Source organism: Dromiciops gliroides, chromosome 1 (assembly GCF_019393635.1).
Source record: "Dromiciops gliroides isolate mDroGli1 chromosome 1, mDroGli1.pri, whole genome shotgun sequence".
Lineage (NCBI taxonomy): Eukaryota > Metazoa > Chordata > Mammalia > Microbiotheria > Microbiotheriidae > Dromiciops > Dromiciops gliroides.
This window is the reverse complement of record NC_057861.1, coordinates 387,503,344-387,531,021: the sequence shown is the minus strand read 5'-3', so window position 1 is coordinate 387,531,021 and position 27,678 is coordinate 387,503,344. Positions and strand designations below refer to the sequence as shown.

Genomic DNA, 27,678 nt, shown 5'->3' with positions numbered 1-27,678 from the left:
CATATTAAAAAATAGGCATCCATAACCTTTTTACCGTTGCTCAATATTTCACAACCCCATATGGGTCACAGTTTAAGATGCTAGGGTATAGACAAATATTATGAGGCAAAAGGAGAAAGAAAATTAGTATGAGCTGGAGTGGTCATTTTCACCCTAAATTTTCTTTTTCTGTACTATTATTCTGTTTTCGTTGTTGAACAGTAGAATAGAAGTAATAGAAGGGATATTTTATGTGAGAGTTACCAAAAATCTTGGTTGATATGCTTAAAAATATTAGAGGCAAATCTTAATATTTTGCTCATCATGAAGACTTGCCCCTAAGATTTTTAAGCATAATCTCAGTCAGTGATAATAAAAACTAAGCCAGAAAGTATTTGGTCACTGGTACAAATAATATATGCATATTAATCTTTGAAATGTGAAGTTGTCTATATGTAACTTGGAGTCAAGTATAATTTCATTTACTTCCCTCTAGAAAGAAAAGGCACAATTGAACATTAACTATGCTTCTGTGGTGTTTTTTGTCTTGTTTTTTATTTTAAAATTAAGAAGTTGCATTTTAATGTAATTTGAAATCATTTACTGTTTTATGATAAGATTCATTTTTAGGTACTAGCTAATTCAACTTTAACATTTTGAGACTTAATCTTTGTAACACAAAAAAGATAATTTCATTTTATCATAGTTAAAATTGTTGGTGTTTTTACTCTCTGTGGTTTGTTATTTCCTTATACATATAGGAGGGAAATCTGAAGAGATATCCAACACCATATCCAGATGAACTTAAAAATATGGTCAAAACAGTTCAAACAATTGTCCACAGATTAAAAGAGGAAGAAATGACTGAGGGTTCTGGGAAGGATTCACAGCTACATGACGATCAACAAAGTGCCATAAGAGATGTCGGTGTGAAGGTTAGAGAAATGAGTCACCTTGGAATTATGAAAAAGAAAACCCCGTTTAGTTGTTTTTTTTTTTAAATAACAGTCTGTATAATTATCCTTCACATCAAACTAAATTTCACCTCCGCACTTCAGTGCTTCCAGCCTCTGCTCCTGCAACTGATCATCTGAGAGAAGTGCAGGAGCAGAGAGGGAGAATGTTGTTGGGATCGGGGTGGGGTAGGTGTTGTTGTGAGGAGTACTGTAGCAACAACCTGCAGACATACAATATTTCAGGAACTAATAACTTTTGAAGAGAAATATGCCAAAGTTTTGACAACTGCTGTGCCTAAGTAAAGCAACTCACTCTGTGACTTATGTCTGAGGCTGGATTTGGGGTCAGGTCTTCCTGGGCCCAGGGAGGGTGCTTTGTCCACCACGTCACCTAGCTGCTCCATGATGACATCTTTAAAATAAAATTAAGGGGTGAGAGGATTGCACTGGGAGAAAGAGAAAGGGAGAGGTAAAATGGGGTAAAGTATGTCACATAAAAGAAGCAAGAAAAAGCATGGAGTGGAGGGGAAGATGGGGGAGGAGCGGGAGAATGAATGAGCCTTACTTTCATCAGAATTGGCTCAAAGAGGGAATAACATTCACACTCAAATAGGAATAATAATGTATTTTGCCTTGTGGGGAAGTGGGAGGGGAAGGGGATAAAGGGGGAGGGGTGAAGGGAGGGAAGATTGGAGGAGGGGAAGTCAGAAGCAAAACACTTGAGGAAGGAAAGGGTAAAAGAAGATAGAAAATAGAGTAAATATTATGGGGAGTGAATAGGACGGAGGGAAACACAATTAGCAATAGTAACTGGGAAAATAATTTGAAGCAGAGATGAGCAATATAAGATGAGGATGATAATGGTGGTGATACTTTGCTGGGCTATTGTGAAGAAAATTCTTTGTCAAGTATAAGCTACTATATAAATGTTAGCTATTATTGTTGCAATAATCAAGCTATTGGGTGTTTTTCTAAAGTTTTTTTGTCTGCTATGTTTTACACGACTGCACATGTATAACTTATATTGAATTGCTTGAATTCTTAAGAGGGGATAGGAAAGTTGTAAAAATTGATGTTACAATTTGTTTTTACATGTAAGGTGGGGAAAATTCTAAATAAATAATTCAAAATTTTTTTTAAAAAGCAACTTACGGGGGGCAGCTAGATGGCGCAGTGGTTAAGCACCGGCCCTGGATTCAGGAGTACCTGAGTTCAAATCCCGCCTCAGACACTTGACACTTACTAGCTGTGTGACCGTGGGCAAGTCACTTTACCCCCATTGCCTGCAAAAAAAAAAAAAAATTATAAAAAAATTTTAAAAAAGCAACTTACTCTGATAGGTGATCAACAAAAATTGTCTTAAGTAATAGTAAGTGTTGGGGTGAAGAAGAGGGAAAGTTGATAGTAAGCTCTCTTTCCATTGATTACCAATGCCTGCTGTGGTTACTTTTTTGTAACATTGCTATCTGCTCATCCTGAAATACCAGTCTCAAACTTCTATGCCAAATTTCAATAACTTAATTTATTAATGTTTAATGATGCCATCCTCAACTGAAGAGCTCCCTGGTGTAGTATAGGTAGCTATTTAAGCTCTCCTATGAGGCCTGTGGGAACCCAGGTTTCTTTGTAGATCTGATTCTCTGTCTTGATATAGTTATGTTGATTCACCCTATCATTTAAATTTCCCACATGTACCTTTTCCCATCTTCCTGGACATACACCATCATCCTTAGTGGGTGCTATACAACCATTTGTTTAATTATTTCAGTTTAACTGTATTGTTTTGAACAGCTTAAAAGTAAAAACACTACACTTAAGAATTTAGTATGTATTTTTATGTTTGTAGAGTTTTATTTCATGATGCCAAACTTTGTTGCTACTTCACTTTAAGCAAACCTGATATCTGTTTTTTAATTCAAATTAGAAAGTTATTCTTCATTCAGTAGGAGTCACCATAGGTTTCCTTTTAAAACTGTAAATTCAGAGCAGGTAGGTGGCCCAGTGGATAAATCACAGGCCCTGGATTCAGGAGGACCTGAGTTCAAATGTGGCCTCAGACATTTGACGCTTAACTGTGTAATCCCGGGCAAGTCACTTTAATCCCCTCATCGCCCCTCACAAAAAATTGTAAATTCATTTAGTATATTTGAATTAGATTTTAAAAATAAAAATATTTATATTTATCTTTTCAGGAATGTGGTGTGTTAATTTTTTTTTTTTTTGGTGAGGCAATTGGGGTTAAGTGACTTTCCCAGGGTCACACAGCTAGTAAGTGTCAAGTATTTGAGGCTGGATTTGAATTCAGGTCCTCCCGAATCCAGAATCAGTGCTCTATCCACTGAGCCACCTAGCTTCCCCCTTGATCAAACATTCTTGACAGAAGTTACAGTAGTTCAACATACACATTTAGAGCCCTTTGATTATATAATGAGATTAACAGATCCCTTATTAGCTTTGCCAGCAAGGATTATATAATCTAAATAATTTACCTGGAAGGAATATACATTGCAGAAAGAAAGAATTATTTGGTTTCAGGGTACCCCCAAATGACCATGAGGCATCATTACATACATCCCATGTACAGCATTTTTTATATCCTAGAGGAAAACATAGGCTACTAGACATCATGCATGACTGGTAACTTAGGACCCCTAACTTTTTAGTTTTCATACAATGTATTTTTGTTCATCAAAGCATAAAGAAAAGCATTGTAATATTGATGATATCCTCCCCCCAGAATGAAATATTAAATTAATTTTTAAATTCTCAATTGAGTTTTGAACCAAAATTGTTTGTATTTTTGTTTTTTTATTAGACTTCAGAAACAACTCCAATAAAAAGCAAAGCAGATGATAAGGAAAAGTATATAATGGGAAACTGTGTACAAAAGATCAGTGAGCCTGAAGCTGAGAACAGTGCTGGAAGTCCACAAATGATCCCCCAGGGTAAAACTTCTGAGAGCACAAAGAAAATTGTCAACCAAGATGACCTGCTTGAGGTATGACACTGTCTGTGTTGACTTTTCTGCAGCAGTGATTAGGGTAGTCCTTTTAATATTATATTCCATTTTTTTTGTCCTTAAGCAGAGAAATGATGATATTATAGAACCAAACAGTTTGAGAGTTAACATGACTGCTAACATATTATCATATTGCTTTAAAATTAGTTGTTTTCAACTAGGATTTTAAGAAGAAAAGCAATTTTACAGAAGTCTAAAAGTCTAACTTTCTAAAACTACCTGACAACCTGTATAGTTTTTATTTTGCCTATTTCACCTGAAAGCTAGAAAAAATAATATCAGTATGATGCAATGTATTTCTCAATTAAGTGACCTTCCTTGTAATCACCAAAATATGAAGTTCATTTTTCTTGAATATTTCCCCAGTTTATTTAAAAGGCAGTTTTCCTGAAAGGCTAGCATAAGCAATTATGCTTTTTTCTAAAAAACCTTAGGTCTTTGAGCATATTTTTATTTACAATAATGCTATGGACTTACAAGTGTACCTTTGTTCCTGTGAACCTGGAAGTTTAGAGTGCTTTCAGAAACTTTTCAGTTATCTTTATAGTATCTGTGAGATTGGGGAGAGGGAAAAGAGAAAGTAGACTTTCAATTTAATTGGTATAGGGACCTCTCTGTGATTTGCAGTCTTTAAAGTTGTCCTGGTACTGAGGGATTACATGTCTTGCCTCTGGTTGTACAACTAGTCTATATCTGAGACTAGAATTGAACCCAGGGCTTTCTGACTTTCTGCTGTTTTAGGCTACTACTAATTTTTGAGCTAGGAAGTGATATTTATAAATTTCTATTAACATGGTCATTATTATATGGATTTTGTCTGTGGTGGATCAGATCCCATCCCTTCAAATTATATATACATATGGCAAACCTGTAATACCACTTCATTTAAGTACATTAAGTACATGCCAGTTTTGTCCCCTAATTATTACAAATGACCCCCAAGGGATTATTCTCAGTGACTACTTCAGTGCCTTTGAGGATCTTAATAGAATTCATGATAAATGGAGCATTACTATTGTATAGAGGGGAGAGTGGGTTTCAAGTCTTGCCTGATCTGCCAGGGCTTCAGTTCTAGAGCCATACTAGAGACAGGAGGGTGTGGGATGAAGCGCTACTTTCTCTTCCCTTTTTGTTCTCTGACTTGTGCTAGGATACTAGAACTTCCCTATCTTCAAGGGAGTTTCCTCTTTATATCCCACTGTCCCACTCTAGGTAGAGCTAGGGATCTATAACCCTAGTAGTACAAAGAACAGAGGAGAGGAGATGGCTTGTGAATAGACTACATTGTGCCCAAAGAAGAAATACTGATTAATATCTGCATGTACATGGTTGGTATATTAGGTATCAGCAGTTTCCCGTGATATGTGCTTTAAGGAATTTCTGTTTTTGGAAACCCATTAACACTTTAAGCTTTTGTTGGTTATTGACATCTCAGGAGTAGTTAATCTAACTACTTTCCAACATGACAGCTAACTAAGGAAAGGGAAAGGATACAAGCAAAAGTTTTGATGAAGGCATGAAAGAAAAGGTTCAGAGTATGGAGTATTAACCAAGGAGTGCAGGTGGAACCACATATCACAGTGTGGGGCTCTGCAGTTGTGAGGTTGCAGGGGATAGTGAAAGTAGGCATTTAAATAAACTAGAGAAGAAGAAGAAGGAGAAGAAAAAGAAGGAGGAGGAGAAGAAGGAGAAGGAGAAGAAGCAGCAGCAGCAGCAGAATCAGCTTAAGGTCATACTTCAAGCTCATGGTAGGACTGATACTAGAGGGTGTTTTAATGAGTTATTAAACCCATCAAATCAAAAAGTAAATATTTATTGGATGCCTACTATGAACAGAACGTTGTGCTAGACTCTGGGGAGAGAAAGACCAAAGACCCTTAAATTCTAAGGGAGAATGATATGTGTATGTGTAGAGACAGACAGACAGACAGAGAGAATACACCAATATAATCTTAGGAGAAAAGTCAATACCAACTAGGGGGCCCAACAAGGCCTCTTGCAGAAAGACTCAGAGCAGCCCTTAAACAATCAGCTTTTTCCGCTTTCAGGTTAACCCTGTCTTCACCCCAGTAATCTGTACAGTATTGTATACAATACCAGATAAAGGGTTTTCACTTCTCTAATAAAGGAAGCAAATTTTGGGCATGATAGAAACGCAACTTACTGATATTCTAGTGAGTCGCACTTTTACTTCATGTATCTAGGAGGCAGCAATCTTCTTGTGGAAAGAAGTGTGGGTTCGAATCCTGGTTTTTCTGCATACTACCTGCTACTCTTTATTTGACCTTGGTTAACCCCTTTACACCTCAGTTTCCTTATAGAATGTGTCTTTGTGCATTATGTAGAAGAAAGCTATTACTTATTTTATTACGGATTTTGGTGAGGAGTATCCAGAACATACCAAGTATTGAATTGGTCATGAATTTATTAGATGATTAGGAGTATTTAGGTTCAAACTAAAACATCACCAAAAAATGAGGAATTGGAGCACCTCTAGATAGAGTTTAATAAGAAAAAATTCCAATTACTGGCAGATTTCATAGACTATATAAATACTCAGGCATTAACAGTAGCATAATTGAAAAGACCTACGTAGACTATACAAGGGGCACCTGAAGAGGTGTGCCCTAATCAGAAATATCTCTCCAACACATTCTCTCAACTAAAGATTCATTTGGGCTAAAAGTATTCCTTTAAATATATCAGTTATTATCCCTTGAATGTGAACAAATTTAATCAGCTAATTAGAATCCATAACATGTAGCTTTGATTATCCTACAGGAGTAAGGAAAAGGGTAATTTTTGGAGTTTTTTTTCACTTTGAGGAAAGGCAAGTTTGTAGGGGGATCTTCAAGTAGCATAAATAACCTGAATGAGTATTAAGCAAGGTGGAGAGGGAGAGATAGAAGAAAAGGGGCCTTTTACAAGTGAGAAGGTCAGGTATAGAAGAAGTAGGAAAGCACCAAAGACAGTTCACTGACCTAATTTGGCTTAGAACCTATTGTCGGTAGCTACTTTGTATGCTAACAAGAAGTAGCCAGTATGCACGATGCTTGTAGAGCTGTGGCTGTATCATTGTATATCCCAATAATCTAAGTCATGTCATATGCATTCTTCCTTGATATTTTTGTAGTTCTTTTACCTTGATAACCATACAATTAATTTGAAAAATTCTTAAGAAACTGAAGTGGAAGTTTATGTAAATATTTTCCCTTTTTTAATAGGAGTCTGAGGAACTTTCTTCTGATGAAGAGATGAAAATGGCAGAGATGCGACCGCCTTTAATTGAAACTTCTATTAATCAGCCAAAAGTGGTGGCACTTAGCAATAACAAAAAAGGTTAGATATTGAAACAAAATATCAAGAATAAATGGTTGGGGTAATATACCATTGAGATGTTTAATTTAAATTTGCTTCTCCAAATTTGCTTCTCCAAAAGTTTTGAATCCTTGCCTTCCTCACTTTAAAAAAGGTTATATCATTTCATTTATTCATTTCTTTTCATTCATTTCTTAACTTTCTACCCATTCTCTTATATGATTCATTGGATATGTAAAGAAGAAAATTTTATAAAATGTATCTACTAATTCTCCTTGTATCACTTTTGCAAGTTAATATTGAAACTTTTAACAGTATTACAGCCAGGTATTTGAAAGACCCATAATTTAGTCAGTGTTGGAAACTCCACAAATAATGTCTTAGTAAATTATTCCTAGAGAATTGCTTGTGGCACATAGGGAGTCTCAGTGACTTGACCTAGGGTCACTAGCTAGAAAGCTATCCTATATAGCTGGAAAGTATCCTATTTTACTAGCATTACTTAACCAGGAGTAAATCACCCGACTTAAACTTCTAATTTTATATATATATATATATATATATATATTTTTTTTTTAAGTGAGGCAATTGGGGTTAAGTGACTTGCCCAGGGTCACACAGCTAGTAAGTATTAAGTGTCTGAGGCCAGATTTGAACTCAGGTACTCCTGAATCCAGGGCCGGTGCTCTATCCACTGCGCCACCTAGCTGCCCCAAACTTCTAATTATATTAAAAGAAAAATTACTTCAGTTATTGAGACTCCTTTCCCAGTAGATATTTCTCAGTAAGTTTTTTGTTTTTTGTTTTTCTTCCCAGGTAGTTGAGGGTCTATTCTTTTAATTACCTTGGTATTTTTAAAAAATTAAATATTATTTTGAATTTAATTTTTATTTTATTTTAACAATTTTACATGGAAACTTTTATAAATACTGCTTACAATTTAACCTTTACTAAGGATAAATTGAAAGTAATTTATTTTTTTCTTTTCTTTTTTTTTTTTTTAGTGAGGCAATTGGGGTTAAGTGACTTGCCCAGGGTCACACAGCTAATAAGTGTTAAGTGTCTGAGGCCAGATTTGAACTCAGGTACTCCTGACTCCAGGGCTGGTGCTCTATCCACTACGCCACCTAGCTGCCCCGAAAGTAATTTATTTTTAATATGATTTGAGTTCTTTAGCACAGTCATACTCTCAGAAGGTTTATCACCTAAGCTTGAAATCTTGGTTTCAGTTCAGCTCCTCACACTCAACCCAAATATATATTCTATTGTCAGATGTTATCTTTACTACTTCTGCAACATCCCTTGTCTATGGTCCTTTCCCTACACTTAGAGCTGCTCAGCCTGAGGTCATGCCCTCACTCTTAGCTGAGACAGCACATTAAGCATCTCTCTTGATGAAAACTAATAGACCAGATGGGGGCAGCTAGGTGGTGCAGTGGATGAAGATCCAGCCCTGGATTCAGGAAGACCCGAGTTCAAATCTAGCCTCAGATACTTGACACTTGCTACCTGTGTGACCCTGGGCAAGTCACTTAACCCTCATTGCCCCCCAAAAAACAACAACAAAAAACAAAACCTAATAGACCAGACAAAGGGGGGATTGAAATAGTCCAATATATTAAGAATACATAATCCATTGTAGCAATTCATGGACAAGGGAGGGAGAAGATAGCTTAGATTATTTGAGGGAGAAAAAGAAGTAAACTATGACCTCCTTACTGCCTGGTAAGAAGGATTATGCATTTGTAAACCAGATTATAAAGCACATACAGAGGCCTGATATAATTTGATTATAGACCTCAACTATCTAAATGTGTTCTGGTCTCCCATCCTATCTCTATCTCTGTCTCTTTTTCTGCTAAAAGCAGAAGTGCTGATAGAGTCTTGCCTTGATTCAATTTTATTTTTCAAAATGTTTTATTGATAATTTTTGTCTTTACAACCCAGTCATTCCCTATTTCTAACTAGCAAACTAGACTGAATTGTCCCTTGTAACAAAGAAAATCAATTAGAGAACTTTCAATACAGAAATGACAATCCTTCTACCCTTTTATTGTATTGGGAGTATATTTCATTATCTTTTGTATGGATATATTGACTTATGTCAAAGGCTTGCTTATATAAGTATCAGAAGAAAACAGCCAAGCTTTTATAAGTAATTACCATAGCAGGCCACATATTTATAATCATACAGCTTGATAGAAGGGTACAGGAAACATAGAAATTTTACAGAGATCCCCTAAATCTTTACTTCATGTATCCAGAATATAGCCAAGAACAGGGAAGTAAACCCAAAAAAAAAAAAAGATTTTAGAAGTCAAACTAGATTCATACATTAAAACCCTTATGTTTTACTCCTTGAAGAGCATTCCATAGCCTCCTCCTGCTTTTTACATACAGTTCTAACAAAGTTGGTATTCTATTGTCCCAGAACATCATGGGTTTTTTAAAAGAAAAAAATAAAAACCAGACCCGTGAAAAATCTCCTGGTATAGAAATTAACAATGCAGATTGGCCTTGCCCTGCAATTTTTAGAGAGTTGATTGGGACATTTAGAGGTTAAATGATCTGTCTGAGTCATACTGCGTGTGACCAGGTCACTTTCAGATCAGAAACAATAAAACACAAAGTGTAGTAGGATTGCTACTGACAGCAATGAGAAGTAACAACTGGTAGGCCAACAAAAAGACAGAAAAAGTGAAAGGGAGACATAGGTACGTCTTTTGAAGGAAGCCACCAAAAAACATGAGGAGGTGGGGGAGGGGCGGGGGGGGGGGAGAGAGACAGACACAGAGACAGAGAGAGAGAGAATGAGAATAAATATGAATGTGTGTGTGCACATACTACCAAGTAGGCTATGTAGCTGCATGAGAGCATATGTATAGGAAGAAAGTTGTGAAAGGTTTCAGAAACCAGATGATTTATATTTATTTGATCTGGAGGTAAGACAGAGCCAAGTGAGTCTAATACATAAGTGTGGTTAGCATGAAATAACTTGGTCAGATCCACACTCTAGGAAAATTAGGGAAACCAATAGGAAGGCTATTGTAATATACCAGGTGAGAAGCAATGAGGGCCTGACCCTAAGTAGCAGTTATGATTAAAGGAACATGGTGATATAATAGTGGATGTAAAAATAACCATAATAACACTTGACAACAGATTTGGATTATAGAGATGAATATGAATGGAGAGTTGAGCATGATGCTATGGCTATGAACCTGGGTGGCTAGTAGGATGATATTGTACATATTCGTTTGAAAGTTCAGTGATATTCAAGTCAATTTTATCTTGAGCTAAGCTCTCTATTTCACATTATCCATTATCATAGGCTTCATTTGTATATGATAGCAGAGGCTATGAGTGTCCCAGTTCCCAATATTGTATCATATGAGTTACTGATCATCTCCATTGTTATTCTCTATTGCCATACTTGATACTCTCTCTATAAGTTTTATGTTAAGGGGGCAGCTAGGTGGCACAGTGGATAAAGCACTGGCCTTGGATTCAGGAGGACCTGAGTTCAAATCCAGCCTCAAGACACTTGACACTTACTAGCTATATGACCCTGGGCAAGCCACTTAATCCCCATTGCCCTGCCCCACCCAATAAAAGTTTTATGTTAATAGTTGTCTCTCTCCCCAATATGATTTATAAGCAAAATTAGAAAGAATATGATATGATATAACATTTTGGAAATGTACATACAATAGCTTTATTATTTGATTAGTAGCAATTAGAATAGTTTCTTTAAGAACTTAGTATGGTCAATGACTTGTTATTTGTCTTTGTATGAATAAGAAATAATTTATAAGGATTCCTTTTATAAACTACTTGCACTTATTTATTCAGGGTTTTTTTTCCCGTGAATGAGAAATTTATATGAATGCAATTTTATTTTTCTGTAAAATGCATTGCCTAAAATCACATGGTGGTATATTGGACTGATCTGATAAAATTTTCTTCCAGATGATAAGGATACTGACTCTTTATCAGATGAAGCCACACACAACAGCAACCAAAATAACAGCAATTGCTCCTCTCCGTCTCGAATGTCAGATTCAGTTTCTCTTAATACTGATAGTAGCCAAGACATTTCATTGTGCTCTCCATTGAAAGAAACACATATTGCTGTTATTTCCAAAATAAGGTCTGTGAACTTCTTTAGAATAAAATGGCTTATATTTATAACATAGTAGCCTTTAGATGTCATAAGATAAAAAGAATGTTCAACAATTGAGGCCCACTACTGATAAATGCTATAAAGTTTTTCAAACAATTACTTGTCTTAATTCTTTATTTTATCACTAACTATACATATAAGTTTTTAGTCTTCTTACAGCCTTTTACATGACTAAAGACTAAAATAAAACAGATTTTTGGGCCATGACACATTGCTCTTGAACTAGATATAGAAAGCCAAAATGGAACAGACAGTTGAATAGTTAGCTAGTGCATCTGCCTGGTATGCTGTAAATAGCCAGTCTGGCAAATTCAGACCCATCCCTCTAAAAGCAACCCCCAAATTTAAAAAAAAATTCATATTTAAAAGGATTTATGGGAAAGGGAAATATGGATTATTAAATCAAATTCATATCATGATTGGCCATTATTACTTGTTTATCTTTGTAATCAATATAATTGCGGGGGGGGGGAATTTGTCAGTCAAACTCCTTGAAAGAGTGATTAATGTGATTTATAGTTCCTTTATGTTGTTGTTTATTGAATGTTACTTTAAAAAAACAAACTAAAGCCTAGAGGAAATTAGGTAATTTTGACCTGGTAACAATAAATAATGATAATAATCTTAAGGTCACATTAATTTTTGTGCCAATTAAACAGTCTAAAACAAGGGAGAAATAACTTTAATTTTAACACCAAAGCCTGGTAACTATTGAACTAAAAGTTCACATTGAGTTAATATACAGTATTTTACTACTAAATTATATTCTTATTTTTTCAGGCATTTTGAAGCAAAACTATTTTGAATCCTTTGAATAGTACCAAAAGAGACATAAACTTTTACCTTTAATTTACTATTTGGGTCTAGAGTAAGGTTATTAGCCTTTTTTGTATCATTAAAGTCTGATCTAGACTTTCTTAGAATAATGTTGTTTTTTAAAAAAAATTCATAATTGTCAAAAGTGCTAATATTCTATTAAAAGTTAATGAGAGGGGCAGCTAGGTGGCGCAGTGGATAGAGCACTGGCCCTGGATTCAGGAGGACCTGAGTTCAAATCCAGCCTCAGACACTTGACACTTTCTAGCTGTGTGACCCTGGGCAAGTCACTTAACCCCAATTGCCTCACCAAAAAAAAAAAAGTTAATGAGAAAGTACAGTGTTGATAAGCTTGGTTTTAGATTGTTCGTATCTCAAGAGAGTTGTGTAGACACATCCTCTCTCATAGACTCATCTCTCTTAGGAGAGTTCTGTATACATCTGCGTGTACATTCATACTAGGTTTATGTTCACTCTTGGTTTTGCAAAATTCCAATAAATGCTTCAGAGCAAAAAAAAAAAAGTTAATGAAAATAAAGATGTAGTATTTTCCCATTCATGGAGATAGAGCCCCCCAAAACTCAGCCACAGCCCCTTTTGTCTCTGGACCCCAGGTTAAAGACCTTGTCCAGGGGGAATCATATTAATAGACTCATATCCTCCATTATTATTTAAGCAGAGGTGGAAATCGTTTATTTCATTTGCCACAAAATAGAAATTTGGAATCAGCAACAGTATGACTGACCTATGAATTTAACCATTAAATTTATTGTTTGACATGCAAATATTTATATTCTTATGAATCATGTCATTCATGTAATCAAGTAAAAGTACTTACTGCTGTATTTCTATGGTGCTAGTTCCCTGGTGGCTTTTTAGTAAAGAATATTTGTTTTATTCTATGCTGCCTTAAGGGGAAGGTTAGCTACCAAAGACTGTTTTGGAGATCAGTAATTTGAATATTCATGTTAAGACTGTATAGATATTTTATTTGTTTGATTATGTAAGCATATATCTTTTATAATTTTAGAACAACATTTGTGGGCAATTAAGTACAACATAATAATATGGAATTAAAAGACTTAAGTTCCCTTGTATTCTCTATTATAGGTCTTTAGAAAATTAATTACTCTGTTAGTTGCTAATTTTATCAACCACATATTGCATAATTAAAAACTACTTGACATGAATAATTTGAGCATCCAGCAATTTTCCATGAATTTTTTTCTCTTTGCTTTTGTAAAAGTATGACGTCACAGTCTCTTAACCTCATGAAGGCATTTGCCCCTTTTCTCCCTACTTCAAACTGTCTCATTTTAGAACATTTCACTAATACAGTAAGAACAGAGGGAATTGAGTCCTTTTTGTTTCTCATTTCACACAGATTTATGTGACAGAAGCTTTAAATTATTAGCAAAAATTAGATTTGAGGAATATCAGTAGATTTTCTTCATATTGCTTTGCTTGGTGGTAAATATAATAGACAGGATTTGATTATTTTAAAATTTTTAATCTTATTGATATAGCTCTGATTTATACTATTGCTTTAATTTGAATTGATACTTTTGAGTTTTAAAAACTAAAGACAAATGACTAATTACATCTTAATTGCCAACATTTATAAAAACTGTTTTGTCATTTCAAAGAATTATTCTTTGTTTTAGGCAAGAAGATGAAAATTTTAATAACCTTTTGCAAAATGGTAGCGATTTAAGCAACTCAACAGAAGAAAAATGCAAAGTCCATGAGAAAAAAATTTTCAATTTGGCTGAATATGATTTGAACATTGAAGAACGATTGGCCTTATTAGAGAAGGATGTTGATCTAAAAACCAATACTGAAGAATGTCAAAAATTAGACCAAATCAACAGAAATCTCAATAAACTCACAATTAATAATACATTTAAATCAGATACAATGGAAAGATCAAAGATAGCACAAGAACTAGGATCAGGAAAAGGTCTTTTAATTAATAATGCTAAAGAAGAAACTGAGCATTTGGAAAATGGGAATAAGTATCCAAATTTCAATTCTATTAATAAACTGAATGGACATTCTGTAGACCTTTCAGAGTCTCCTCAGAGGACTGAAGAGCTAAGGGACCCTGCCCTTGATTCTGAGCCTTCTGTGGATATGTGTGTTTCCAAAAGTAATGAAGATTTGTCCCCCCAACGCAGTGGACCAGTAGGAGCTGTTATAAAATCTCATAGTATAACAAATATGGAAACTGGAGGTCTGAAAATATATGAAATTTTGAGTGATAATGGTCCACAGCAGCCAAGCTCAGCAGTTAAAGCAGTTTCATCTGGCCTTGATGGAAAAAACATAGTCCGGAGTAAGTCAGCTACACTTCTCTATGATCAGCCCTTGCAAGTGTTTCCTGGCTCCTCCTCCTCATCTGACTTAATATCATGTACAAAAGCCATATACAAGTTTGATTCAAATCATAACCCAGAAGATGTTACTATAGGAAGAAGTTCTGGAACATCTAGTGCACAGTTTGTACCTCAGATGTATGGTCCCCCACAATATAATGTCCAGTACAGTAGCAGTGCTGCAGTCAAGGATGCTTTGTGGCATTCTAAGCAAAATGCCCAAGTTGATCAAGGCAGTTTACCTCCTCCACGGCTTCTTAGGTCAGAAAGCACAGAAAATCCTAATTATGCTAAACATTCTGCAAATATGAATTTCTCTAATCACAACAATGTTCGAGCTAATGCTTCATACAATTTACATCAAAGGATGGGACCAGCAAGGCACTTAGAGATGTGGGCAGTCCCTTCAAATGACAGACTTGTTCCTGGAGCAGGTCGAAATACACTTCAGAGACAAAGTAGCATCTCTTCTACGGCCTCTGTAAATCTTGGTGACCCAGGGCCCACCAGAAGACCCCAGATTCCTGAGGGAGATTATTTAACATATCGAGAATTACATTCGGTGGGAAGAGCTCCACTGATCATGTCAGCATCACAGAGACCTCTTTCTGCAAGAGCCTATAGCATAGATGGTCCAAATGTACCTCGGCCTCAGAGTGCTCGACCCTCTGTTAATGAAATACCGGAAAGAACTATGTCAATTAGTGATTTTAATTATTCACGGACTAGTCCTTCAAAAAGACCCAATCCAAGGGTCAGTTCTGAGCATTCTTTGTTAGAACCGCCAGGAAAAAGTAAAGTCCCTCATGATTGGAGAGAACAAGTACTGCGACACATTGAGGCTAAAAAACTAGAAAAGGTAATTTAATAGCTCATTTTCTTCATCAATTTATTTTTTGTTTTCTCTTAATCAAAATGATTTTGCACTGTGTGCACATTTGTGAGTGTATGTGTGTATGTGTGTTTTAAGACAGTAAAACATAGTGGTTAAATTTATTTATTCTGGATTAAGGTTATAATATGGGGGATTTCTTTTGTGTATGGATTGACCCCAAGGTTACTTCACCTTTCAAATTCTGTGATTCCATCAGAGTGGGATTGCAACTCAGATTCATTTGACCATTAAGGCACATTCATGTGAGCTATATCTTTTAAGGTAGCTCCAGAACAAGTTTTCCTTCCTAGTCCTTTCTTCCCTCATATTTCTTAACACATGCTATTGGGTCAAGGAGTTGTGAATTTTCTATTTTGCATTAACATTTGCCTACTGTTTTCCATCAAAATGAATATAAAGGAGAGTTGATCACATAAGATTATATAAAGATTTACTGCTTAAAGTCACAAATAACAAAACAAAAAACACTGCAAATGTAAATAGCTTTTATAATTCTTTTCATGTTGCCTCATGTTATACAAACTAACCCTCTTGCTGACACCTCAGTAATTTTGTGCCTATTAAAAATGTGCAGGGACCTATTCATGAGTCCTCTTAATTAGACTGTAATCCTAGCTTATTTTATTTCATGTAATCATATGGCCAATGGGTTGTGGACACTATATCTATGAATTTTTTGAGTTCATGCTTTAGAAAATGTTTATTCATTTCCTAAAAAACAACTCTAGAAATGCAACTCTGTTATGCTGCCATCAAGTGGAGGGAATGCCTCAATTACAACATCCAAAGTGCAAGATGTACTCTTTGCCTATAATTTTTTAGATACCTACTCATTTAAAACTATTTGTTTTCTATAGCTAACCCATCAGAAATAAAACCATGAAAGTATCTAAATGTCTAAGTAACCTTAACCAATCATGCTTAAAATGATGTTTCAGCAAAACTTTATATAAGCCTATAGTACAGCTGAATATATTTCTCACTAATCCTTAGTTTTTCTGTTACCAGCTTAAGCCTTTTCTTAAAAAATAAAAATTTCACAGCAGGAAGTTCTTGGCTTTGGAGTTAACACAATCTCAAAGCATCTATGGTCTTTGAACATGAACCATTTTCTTTTTCTCTCTTGGCCACAAGTAGTTAATAAACATTTTGCAGGTTATTTGAGTTAGGCAAAGGGATGTCCATAAATCTTTTCAGCTTCCATAGACACCTTGCTTCTTGTCCCTACTCTGAAAAAAGAGAGAACTAGGGATTTTCTGTTAATAAAAGTATTAAAACCTTTTTATATACTTTTCCTCATTCAAAAGTATATTGCCATTTTGATAGAAAATTAAAACTATACCCTCCCTCTTTCCATCTTTGACCAGAGTACTTCAAATAAATGTGAGTCTTATTAAGGCAGGGGCCTTGTTAGGTGATGGAGTTAGGAGACTGAGGTATTAAGAGAAGGGGTCTGGAGTAGCCACTGTGTTGAATAAGATAAGGAATCTAAGATGAACCAATGAGGGTCCAATTAGGGTTGGAAGCCATGTGTTTGTATTCAGCCTGGTTAGTGTGTTATAATGACATGATCCAGCACTGCCTAGGCACTTAGGAATAAAAGTGCAAGTTGGGGAGAATTATATAGCATTGACCATTAACAGAGTTGAAGGAATTGAAAGTCAAGGGGAGATGGCAGTGTTGAATATATACTCAATGAGGAAGGAGAGGGCATTGTGGAAGTGGCTCACCATGAAGTCAAAACAGTGTGAGGCAGTTGAAAAGTGAAACCACAACAATGATCCTGTCTCTTCTCAGAGGAGAGAGTATAGCCTATTCTTCATATAGCATCTGCTACAATTCAACAATCATTTATTAATTACTCAATTATAATCATGTAATTAATCAAAATTTAAAAAAAGGATGATACCTGTCCTTTTACAGCTTGTAGTCCAATAGAATAGATGAGACATATACATAAAATACACAAATAACTTATACAGATTATACAAGTGTTAAAGAGCATAGGAGGGATACACGCCTACTGAGAACATCAAGAAGGAGAAATCACTTTGGGGAAACAGGGAAGGTTTCATAGAAGAGATGGCACCCAAGCTAGGCCTTGTTAGAAATGGAGAATTCCAAGAGAAAAGATGTGCAAAGAATGAACGCAGGCACAGGGAGAAGGAGGGGTAGGATGAGCTCAATGGCATAGCAGGTAGTCAAGTTTGACTAGGAAATAGTGGATGGAAGATGGGATCAACTTGGAAAGATGGTTTGGAGCCAAATTTTTTGAGAGGTGTGGAGGATGAGTGGCCTTTATCAAGTGAAGATTTTATAATTTTTTTCGTAAAAAATTAACAACTATTGAAGGTTTTTTGAGGAGAGAAGTGATGTGTTGGGACCTTTACATTAGAAAAATTACCCTGTGAGTTGTATGTAGGTAGAATAAATTGGAAAGATTAAAAAACCAAAGCATGGTTAACCAAAGTTAAGAAGCTTATTGCTATACTTCAGGTAATAGATAGTGAGGACCAGAACTAGATTGATAGCAATGGGAAGTAAATAGGAGAGAAGGAAAGGGAAGGAAGGAAAGGAAGAAGTGAAGTATACTGTAAAGGTAAAAATGACAGGGGCGGGGGCAGCTAGATGGCGCAGTGGTTAAAGCACCGGCCTTGGATTCAGGAGTCCCTGAGTTCGGATCCGGCCTCAGACACTTGACACTTTACTATCTGTGTGACCCTGGGCAAGTCACTTAACCCCCATTGCCTGCAAAAAAAAAAAAAATTAAAAAAAAAATGACAGGGGCAGTAGATAAAGCACCAGCCCTGGATTCAGGAGGACCTGAGTTCAAATTCGGCCTCAGCCATTTAACACTTACTAGCTATGTGACTGGGCAAATCATTTAACCCCAATTTCCTCACCAAAACAAAACAAAAAAGAATTGAGGATCACTTTCATGTCACAATGAAGCATCAAAAGAAAACTATAGGGGAAGTAGAGAAATAGTGCAGTACAGACAATTGTCGTAAACCCTGTTTTATATCATTCCTATAGATTTCAATGTGCTGCAGCAGCTAACTTAGGATACTGTGGGGGTCCTCAGCCCCAAGCCTACAAGCTATATCATGCCCTTCACCCCCAGCATTAGAAGGCCACTGTTTCTCCAGCATGGTAGCGTCATTTTGTTGGGAGTGTGATCAAGTGGAGGGAGCAGGGAAATTATATAGCCTTCCTTACAGGGGACATTGTGAAAAGCTTAAAGGAAATAGTATCTGTATAAACTCACAACATTTGTGAATTGAATTTATCTGTAAATAATTGACAGCTTCTTGAACGGTGTTTTTAAATGATTTTATATATTTTAATGTAATCAGCACAATGTACATCATATATGAATATTCAGGTGGCAGTAACAGTACTTCCTCTTCTGTATTTACTTGTGGATCAGTATTTGGAAAGTATTTACATAATGTTTAGTATCATTTTTAGTTCTGTTGGTCTGCTAAGTGATTTCCTAAAATAGACCAAGAAGTATAATTAGATTACAAATTAGATGTGCTTTCAATTTTTTCAGTTTACAAAATGAATTTAGATTACACAGTATCACATACAGTTCAGCCTCAATTAGAACTTGACATAAATTTCTAGACTTAAGTTTGGTTCATTAGTATATGAAATATTCATCAGAGTATGTATTATGGCAAGGGGAAAGAAACAATGCCATAATCAGATTATTTGAAGAATGTACAGGGTTCTCCACCCCTCCCCCAAAATTTCTATTGGTTCTTTGCTTCTTCAGCAAATTCAGCAAATATATGTTAAGTGCTAACTGTCTTCTGCTTATTTTGCATTTGTTCTGTGTACTATGGGATAAGAAGCAATACCAGTTTTCATGGGGATTACGCAAAATCTCATTTAAGGACTGGTTTACTTAAACATTTTTTGCAAAAGATACAATGTATGTATTTATTCCCTGATGTGTTATAGATGAAGCCCATGCCCTCTCTTGGTGAAGAGACTAAATAAATCCTAAAAGATATTTTAAAACTTCATGTTTATAAATAGGAAATCCCAAAACAATTGTTTTCCTTTTGTGGCCCTTTTAAGATTCCATCTTGCTTAGCTGATGCTGACACTATTCTGTGATCAAAGAAAAATGTTCTTGGAAGTCAATCTATCTGCAAGCATTTATCAATCACCAATTATATAGAGAGCATTGGAGATTCTGAGGCAAAAAGAAACCTTCCCTGTCTACAGTTTGCTTGAATTCTATCAGGGGTTTTAGTAAATAAGATGCCAACAGCAATCCTGTTACTCTTGATGGGCATTGTTTTTCAACGTTTTTTTCCTTAATTCCAGTGACATGTTTAGTAAGTTGGAAATTTATTATAGACTACGCAGGAGGTATAAGATTAGTCAATGAATAAGCATTTACTTTGTGCTTAGTATATGGAAGGCACTGTGGCTTTAAGCACTTAAGGAACCCATTGTAATGAGAGAAGCAACAGATACCCATGCATAGCTATGGAATGAATATAAGGTTTGGGGAGGGAGCACTGTTGCTGTAAGGGGACCATTAAAAGCTTCTTGAGTTATGTCTTGAAGGAAAACAGGGATTTGAAGAGGCAGAATTGAAGAGAGAAGGCATCCAGGCATGGAGAACAACCACTTTCAGTGGCACAGAGATGGAGAGAATTAGGTCAGATTATTAAGTGATTTAAATGCCAAATAGTCAAGTTCATATTTGAGATATTGTTTGACATGATTGTTTTAGGAAAATCACTTTGATAGCTAGCTGTGTGGAGTATGATTAGAGTGGGGAGAGGCTTGAGGCAAAGAGAAAAAAACTGAGGCTATTTCAAGTATCCAGACAAGTTATGATTAGAATTGTCTTCGTATCCTGCTGATAAATGTTGATGATTTGGAGGAAAGATATAGAAACTTGGAGAGAAGACTGAAAGTGTACACTGTAGACTACAAGGGAGATAGTTTGTCTTTCTATTTGCCTTCCTAACTTGTGAAAGCAGACAGAATGTGAATTCCAAAGGAACACATCCTTGGCATTTAATTGTTAATATTAGTTATGTTAATATATGCCAAGACTCCCTTTCTTCCTCATGACTGCTAGAAAGTAAGGAATCACTGGTAAATTCAGGAAGAGTATCCAAGTACTACAATCTCCACTTCTATTCTCTTAATTTCTGTCTTTTTGAGTGGACTTAATTATAACTTGTGTGTGTATACATATATACATATATATATATATATATATGTATGTGTGTCTATTAATTCCTATGATACACTACTATTATACACTATTTTATATGCTCTGAAAGGCTTTAAAATTCTCTCTAATAGTGAAAATGACTATCCCTATCTATCTATCTATCCAACACTGTCTAAAATACTTGATCACTCTGTGTGTGTCTTCATGAACTGAGCTTATCAATTATAAAAAGCTTAACATTTTAAACTAGAGTTAAAAGAATTGTAAAAGTATACAAATTTTATAAAAAGAATATCAACATGTAGTGTTTGCTTAATTTTTTCTTGCTAATGTTTCTGCTTTTAGACAGTTACAATTTTAAGGGGAACAATGACCTTGAATTATATAACTTAAACCCAGAATAAAGTTTCATAGACTAAGTAACAACATATATCTAGACAATGGTTATAGATGTTCCACATTGACTATAGAATAACAATTCTGGGGTCTAGTTGCCTGTTTTTCCTTGATATGTTTTTTCCTCATTTGACTTTTGATTACTGTGGTAAAGATATAAAAGATGTTAAATCTGATAATTGAGAATTCTAGGCCAAGGGAACACCATATGTACAAAAGTGACAAACATAGCTGAAGTCAGAGGTTTCTGGGGGAGTGAGGAAGAGGTTAGAGCATATGCTTTCAAGAAAAGCAGAGATGTGCTTCAGGATTAACAGCTATTCATAATTATGGCCCAGTTCATAATGTTGATAGGTTAGAATAGGATTGGATAACAGGCTCTTTAGTACTTCATGTGCTTGGGCACTGGAAAGCTGTAATAATAGGTTTTTGAATAAAGAATGACATGGTGTTTTTGAAATATTTAATCTGGCAATCAGAAGGAGTTGGATTAGTATATAGAACTGAGAAATCAGTTAGGAAGCAACTGTGTAAACAATAGTGAGGTGACAGTTGGTTATAGAAGATGAAGGACAAAGTAAGGAATGATTACAAATGTTTTCAGGCTATTATTGGATTGATACTGGTAAGAACAGGAGAAGGGATAATGAATTTACTGTGGAAATATGTTGTTTAAAGTGTTGGCAGGATACCTAAGAGGAGATGGCCCAGTGACCATTGGAAACAAAGATTTTGAGTGCATGTGTATATATAGATGTTAGAATCAGATACCTAGAAATATCAATCGAATACATATAATTAGATAAAGTCTACATGAAAGTAAGTGTATTAAGAGGAAAGAAAGGGGCTTCAGATAAAAGAGAAATTTTAAATGTAGAAATTTATTTTTACTTTAAAAGAAGTTTTTTATATTACAGTTTTTAAAGTTCTCTCCTCAAAATGATATGGAAATATGTGCCTGAGATTAATGTCCTCTGTCCTCTGCCAGCTACTTTAAAAAAGAAGAGTACTTTTCAAACAGCAACACATATTGGAATATGCTTAATAATTTACATATAAAATTGGCATTTAGCTACTAATAATTAGAACTTGAAAAACTTTAAAACATACTTTTGATTGGCCCAAAAGTTCCCTCAAATTTAAGTATAGTATTTTAAGGGTCTAGAAACATTGTACAGTAACACAATAGTCATTTTGATAATACTTTCTTGTTTTTTGGTAACATTACTGCCCTTAAAACCTTTCTAACCACATACCTGTTCCATAGTTGACTATATTGATCAGAATGATATTTCATAGCTTAGATGGATGAGAAATGTTGTGTTACTGTTATTGCTTTATATTTTATATTTTTGTTTCCTCAAAACAAAAATAGCTATTTATTCATCCTAAGGTTTAATCTTAATAGAATAACAGACAAGTAACTCAGAATAAAATAGAGCTAGTCTTTCATCTAAATATTTTCTTTAGTTTATTCTTTAAAGCCAGATGATTCTACCTAATTTGCCTAATTTTTCCTTAAAATCTAACAAAGGAATGTCAAAATTAACTTTTCACAGTACTTGAATTTGATATCAAAATATTCTAGAATTTTTATATACCCATTAAATTAAGAGAAGTTCCTGCATGCTAACTTTGTACATTCTTGAAGTGATATTTGTATGTATTAAATATGCCACAAATCTGGCTGTCCTCTCTTTGGTACACACCAATACAGACAGTATTTTGACCACCAACATTCATTTCACTTCTAGACAAATCTGTATGAAAGGCTAGTTAAATAAGAAACTATAGCAGTTCATTTAACACCATAATTTTAATCAATCATGCATTATTATACCTTTAGTTGTCGTCTCACATTGAAAAATTTGTGATTGTGAAGTTGGTTACTCTGTTCCCATAAGCCTATTCTTTTAGGATCAACTCTTAGCTCTACACTAATCTTATCCCTTAGAGAAAAAACAACCCCCCAGATACTTTAAGTGGTAATAATGTGTGATTTATAAAAGATGAATCTATTTCTCTTTATGGTCTTTGATGGAGAAAACTTATTTAGAAGGAAAAATTGTTCCTATACATCAGGTTTCTATTTCTTTTAGCCTTGATGGTCAAAGCACAGAAAATGTAATTTTAATAATTGTTTAACATTATTAACATTGTTTAACATTGTTAACAGTATGTCTGACTTTTTCTACCTCAGGATATTTTTCTTGGGTAGAAAAATTTTCTTAAAAATTAACTGGAATAAGTAAGGACCAGATAACTTTAAAAAATATATTGTGCAACCTGGGCAGAGAGTATATATTCTAAACATTTATAGCTATAGATATGGCTGGATGAATGTCTTTTAAATGTGGCTTCAGTTTCTGCTTCCTAACCCTTTGTATAAGACATGTTGGGGAAAAATAATCGTTATTAAATAAATTAGCATTGTTTATGTATTGTCTCCCTTAATGTTCAAATATGTAAATGATTTTATTTACATGTAATTCACGTGTACTGTGTATGTCTTAATTTGTAATAAGCACCAAAGTTATATGTCACAATGGCATCAACAACTGACTTGTTTGCATGGTATTACTTCTGCATGATGTTGAGTATATTTGTGTATAAGTCTGTGTATATAACATGGCTTGTGGTCTTTGCATGCTGCACTAATCTCTGTTAAATCTGTCCCCTCTTTATTCAGAGCATGCTGTCTAGGTCCTTTAATTCCAATTTTGCTGCAGTAAGCAGCTTTCACTATGGCAGCTCTAGGGATCTGCACAGCAGCCAAGGCAGTCTTGCCTTGAGTGTTGCAGACGGAAGAGGTTCTGGTGGGCACATTTTTCGTGTGAGTACCTACAGTAGATCAGTCTTTTCAATACATAGAAGAAAAAGACATTTAAAGTGTTTTGTTCATCATGAATAAAGTGACTTTCTCTTTTAGTTAGAAATCCTGATGTCCTACCAGTTATGCCCAGCACTGAATATTCAACCTTTATTTAAACTTAGCTTTCAATTTTGGTTATAAGAGAGCAATAAGATCAACTATCAGTTATCCACACTGGTATAGGGGAAGAGTAGTAAAGATTCTCCACACATTCTTTTTAACTCAGAAGTTTGGTGGGGTTTTTTTTGGCAGTATTTCTCTTATCTTCTAATTTTAAAATTTGTTTTCATTCCCTATGTACTTTCCAGAAATATACTTAACAGTGAAGAAAAACCTGTCTGGGATTTAAGGTAGAGGTCACAGATAATCCAAGAAGAGCATGATAAGTCACACTTAGATAATTAAGAATTAACTAATTAAAAGTACAACCTAGTATCCAGAGTTTTTGAGAATTTATAAGTAATTTATATATAATTGAGAATTAATAATAAGTAAATGTCAACAATTCTTAGAAGTTTCTAAATATGGTTTAATATGAAACTGGATAAGATAAATTTCACATACTATAGAAAAATCACAGCCCACAATGCCTGTACTCATTAACTCTAACACATCATTCTTGGCTGTCCTGAGTTGGAGAAAGGGCAGTGGCATATAACCCATTTTGATGTTCTCTCTATATTAACCTCCAAACAGCTAGCATAGCAAGAATTTGCAGTCTGCAAACAAAAGTTTCTGAAAGAATTTCTCTCCTGCCTGATATGACCTTTTCATAATATATTCTGTGATGAGTCTTTGTGATCTTATGTTTACCAGCCCCTATGCTAGGATGGGACCTTTTTGGTTTTCTCATTCTGTTGGTTTTCTCTGTCCACCCTACACAGTAGTAATTCTTGGTTCCTGGGTTCGTTATATCTTGGATAGAACTCATTCTTTCTGAATTGCCTTGACCATAAGTGTCTACCTGAGGTTAAAACTTCCAAATATTGGGGCAGCTAGGTGGCGCAGTGGATAGAGCACTGGCCCTGGATTCAGGAGGACCTGAGTTCAAATTTGATCTCAGAAGCTTAACACTTACTAACTGTGTGACCCTGGACAAGTCACTTAACCCCAATTGCCTCACCAAAAAAAACCCAAACTTCCAAATATGGGAAAAGAGATAAAGTGGGAAATGAATATCCTAAAACAGAGTTGGTTTAGATTCCCAACCCTCTGCCACCACAAGCCGAGTCTAATAACCATAGCCAACCATGTTTACTCCTTTATTTTTTTAACTCTGGGACTTTGAACCTGATTTCTTGCTTTGCTTTTAGTGAACACATATATGATCTCTCCGCCTCTTTGAAGGGTAAGAAAATGGTTGCAAGTTCGAAACTTGAAATTTCTGTTTGTGGCTTAAATTAAAGTTTGTTATTTAAAAAAAAACAATCTCAGGACAGGGAGAAGCAGTAAACCGGTTGAAACTTCAACTTGAACATTAATTTAAACTCTCAGCCACATTTGACAGAACTGGTACTTAGTTTATAAACCAAACCAAACACTTAAGAGTTTATAAATATTTTATGGAATTTTAGGGTAAAGTAGATTTCCTAAAATTTTTGCTGTAATACTGAAGTTTGCAAAGTTGTATGCATACATATATACATACATACATGTCTTCAGAACTACCTAGGTTATAATTTTTTAAAAATACTGTCATCACCCAGGTTTTGTTGTTATTGTTGTGTTGTATGGGAAAATTAGATAATAATTAAATAATAGACTATTGTGGAATTCTTCCCCTCAAACCCCCCCCCCAAAAAAAAATTATGAGACTATTTACTTTAATAGGATATAAGCTCTTTTCACAACCTTAAACCAGTCATTAAACCAATCAATCAAACCTAAATGAATATTATAAAGAAATCTGTTTCAATCTATATTTGTATATACCTGTTAACTCTACAGGTATTCTTTGTTAGAATAAACCTTGTCGTGTAATTTTGGAAGTATAGTGACTTTATCATTGTAGAAGTGATTGGGTATTTGCGTTAGATCCATACCACCCTGTCAATTAATCACCCACCCTTTCCTAACTTTTCCTTCAGAATCATCTTATTGGTTTAACATTTTTTAAGGCACATTTGTTTAATTTTAATTTAATTTTTTTTATTTTTCCCCCTCATTTCAAGCATCCCCAGACAAGCGATAGTCCTGGAGATCCATGCCAAGATGATGTATTCCTTTCAGGACAGCAGAACTACTCATCTGCTACACATAGTCACAAAGATGTTCCTCCAGACAGCTTGAAGAAAGTAGGTCTTCAGGAAATAGTATAGTATCTATAAGCTTATGCTTTTTAGGTTATAAACCATAAAAGTAATATAAACTTTGACATTAAAATCAGTTATTTGAGATTTTCTAAATAGCAGACATATCTTTAATAATTTAAAAGTTAAAGTAGGATTTTGACTTTTTTCTACAGTACTACTTCCCACTGTCTTCAAATATTTTATGTGCTAAGATAATATGATAGACACAAGTAATGTCTTTAGAGCAGGATAATGTGATGTGCACAAGTAATGTCTTTGGAGCCTATGTCCTGGGTATTACCAGAGTCCTCTGGATGAAGTCCTTTTTATACTTAAGTAGCTAAATCCACTTGAATAGAGTCTTATTTTATATACCTACCTAATTAGATCAGTGTTCCAAAGGGATCTGATAGATACAATGGAAGACTGCTAAGATTTAATCAAAGGAGGTGGTTTTGAATTTTAGCTCTCTACCTCTTACTAGATTTGTTACCTTGAACAATTTACTTCATCTCTCTGGATACAGTGCCCCTACCCCTATCTGCATAATGAGGGGCTGGACTAGATGAAACTGGGTTTAAGATATTTCAATATTATTAAGTTACCTTAATATATAAACTGTAATTACAGGCAGTAAATTTGAGCTTTTCACTCATCATACCTCAAGTATCTGGATTGATCTGGATTTGTTTTAATGGTATAAACAGTATTTGTAGGGCAAATCTTGCTTACAGTTTTTTTTTTTTAACCCATATATGTTTAGCCATAACATAAAGCCTCCTTATCATTCTCTTATTTTCCTTTCTCCTGTCATTCAGTAAAAAATATTTACTAAATACCTACCCTCTGCAAAGCATTATGCTAGGCACTGGAGGTGTAAAATGTCCGAGTCCTTGTCTCCAAGGAACTTGCAGTCTAATAAGGGAGAAAGATGAACAAATAGATTTGATACAAGGTAGGAAGGTCTTATACGTTTTCATTTTATTCTCTAGGTAATTCAGGAACCACTGAGGGATCTTGAGCATAGAAAGTATGTCATCAGGTGGATTTTTCTTAACTATGTTCCAAAAGAATCTTAAAAATTCAGTGTTTCTGAAATGCTAGTATACATGTAATAATTTGGGGGGTATTTGAATGTGAGACCAGTAGCATTCATTTTGAGAATAGTTCCCTAGCCAGCCAGTATAGATGTTCAAATGTATTTTTCTGTTTGTTTTTTTCCCCCCTTTAACCTCCATTATTCTTGGTTGTAGTTGAATTCTGTCACCTATCTTCTTTCATATCTTAATTTTTCATTTAAAATTTTATTTATACTACCTGTGTGACTCTGGGCAAGTCATTCATTGCCCCCCCCCCACAAAAAAAAATA

The 27,678-nt window shown here is 34.9% G+C and overlaps 1 protein-coding gene across 6 annotated transcripts in view; it reads left to right on the top strand.

The window, feature by feature from the left end:
• ERBIN (erbb2 interacting protein) overlaps positions 1-27,678 on the top strand; it is a 192,161-nt gene that overhangs the window by 149,086 nt on the left and 15,397 nt on the right. For 2 of the 6 annotated variants that reach the window (XM_043987553.1, XM_043987538.1), the window contains exons 18-22: positions 741-914; positions 3,751-3,933; positions 7,179-7,293; positions 11,242-11,422; positions 13,936-15,505. In XM_043987553.1, coding sequence (XP_043843488.1) covers positions 741-914; positions 3,751-3,933; positions 7,179-7,293; positions 11,242-11,422; positions 13,936-15,505 — 2,223 coding nt within the window. Of the gene's footprint in view, positions 1-740; positions 915-3,750; positions 3,934-7,178; positions 7,294-11,241; positions 11,423-13,935; positions 15,506-23,835; positions 23,980-26,189; positions 26,313-27,301; positions 27,612-27,678 lie in introns of those variants that run through there. The other 4 variants (XM_043987544.1, XM_043987512.1, XM_043987530.1 and 1 more) reach the window with 4 other exon arrangements.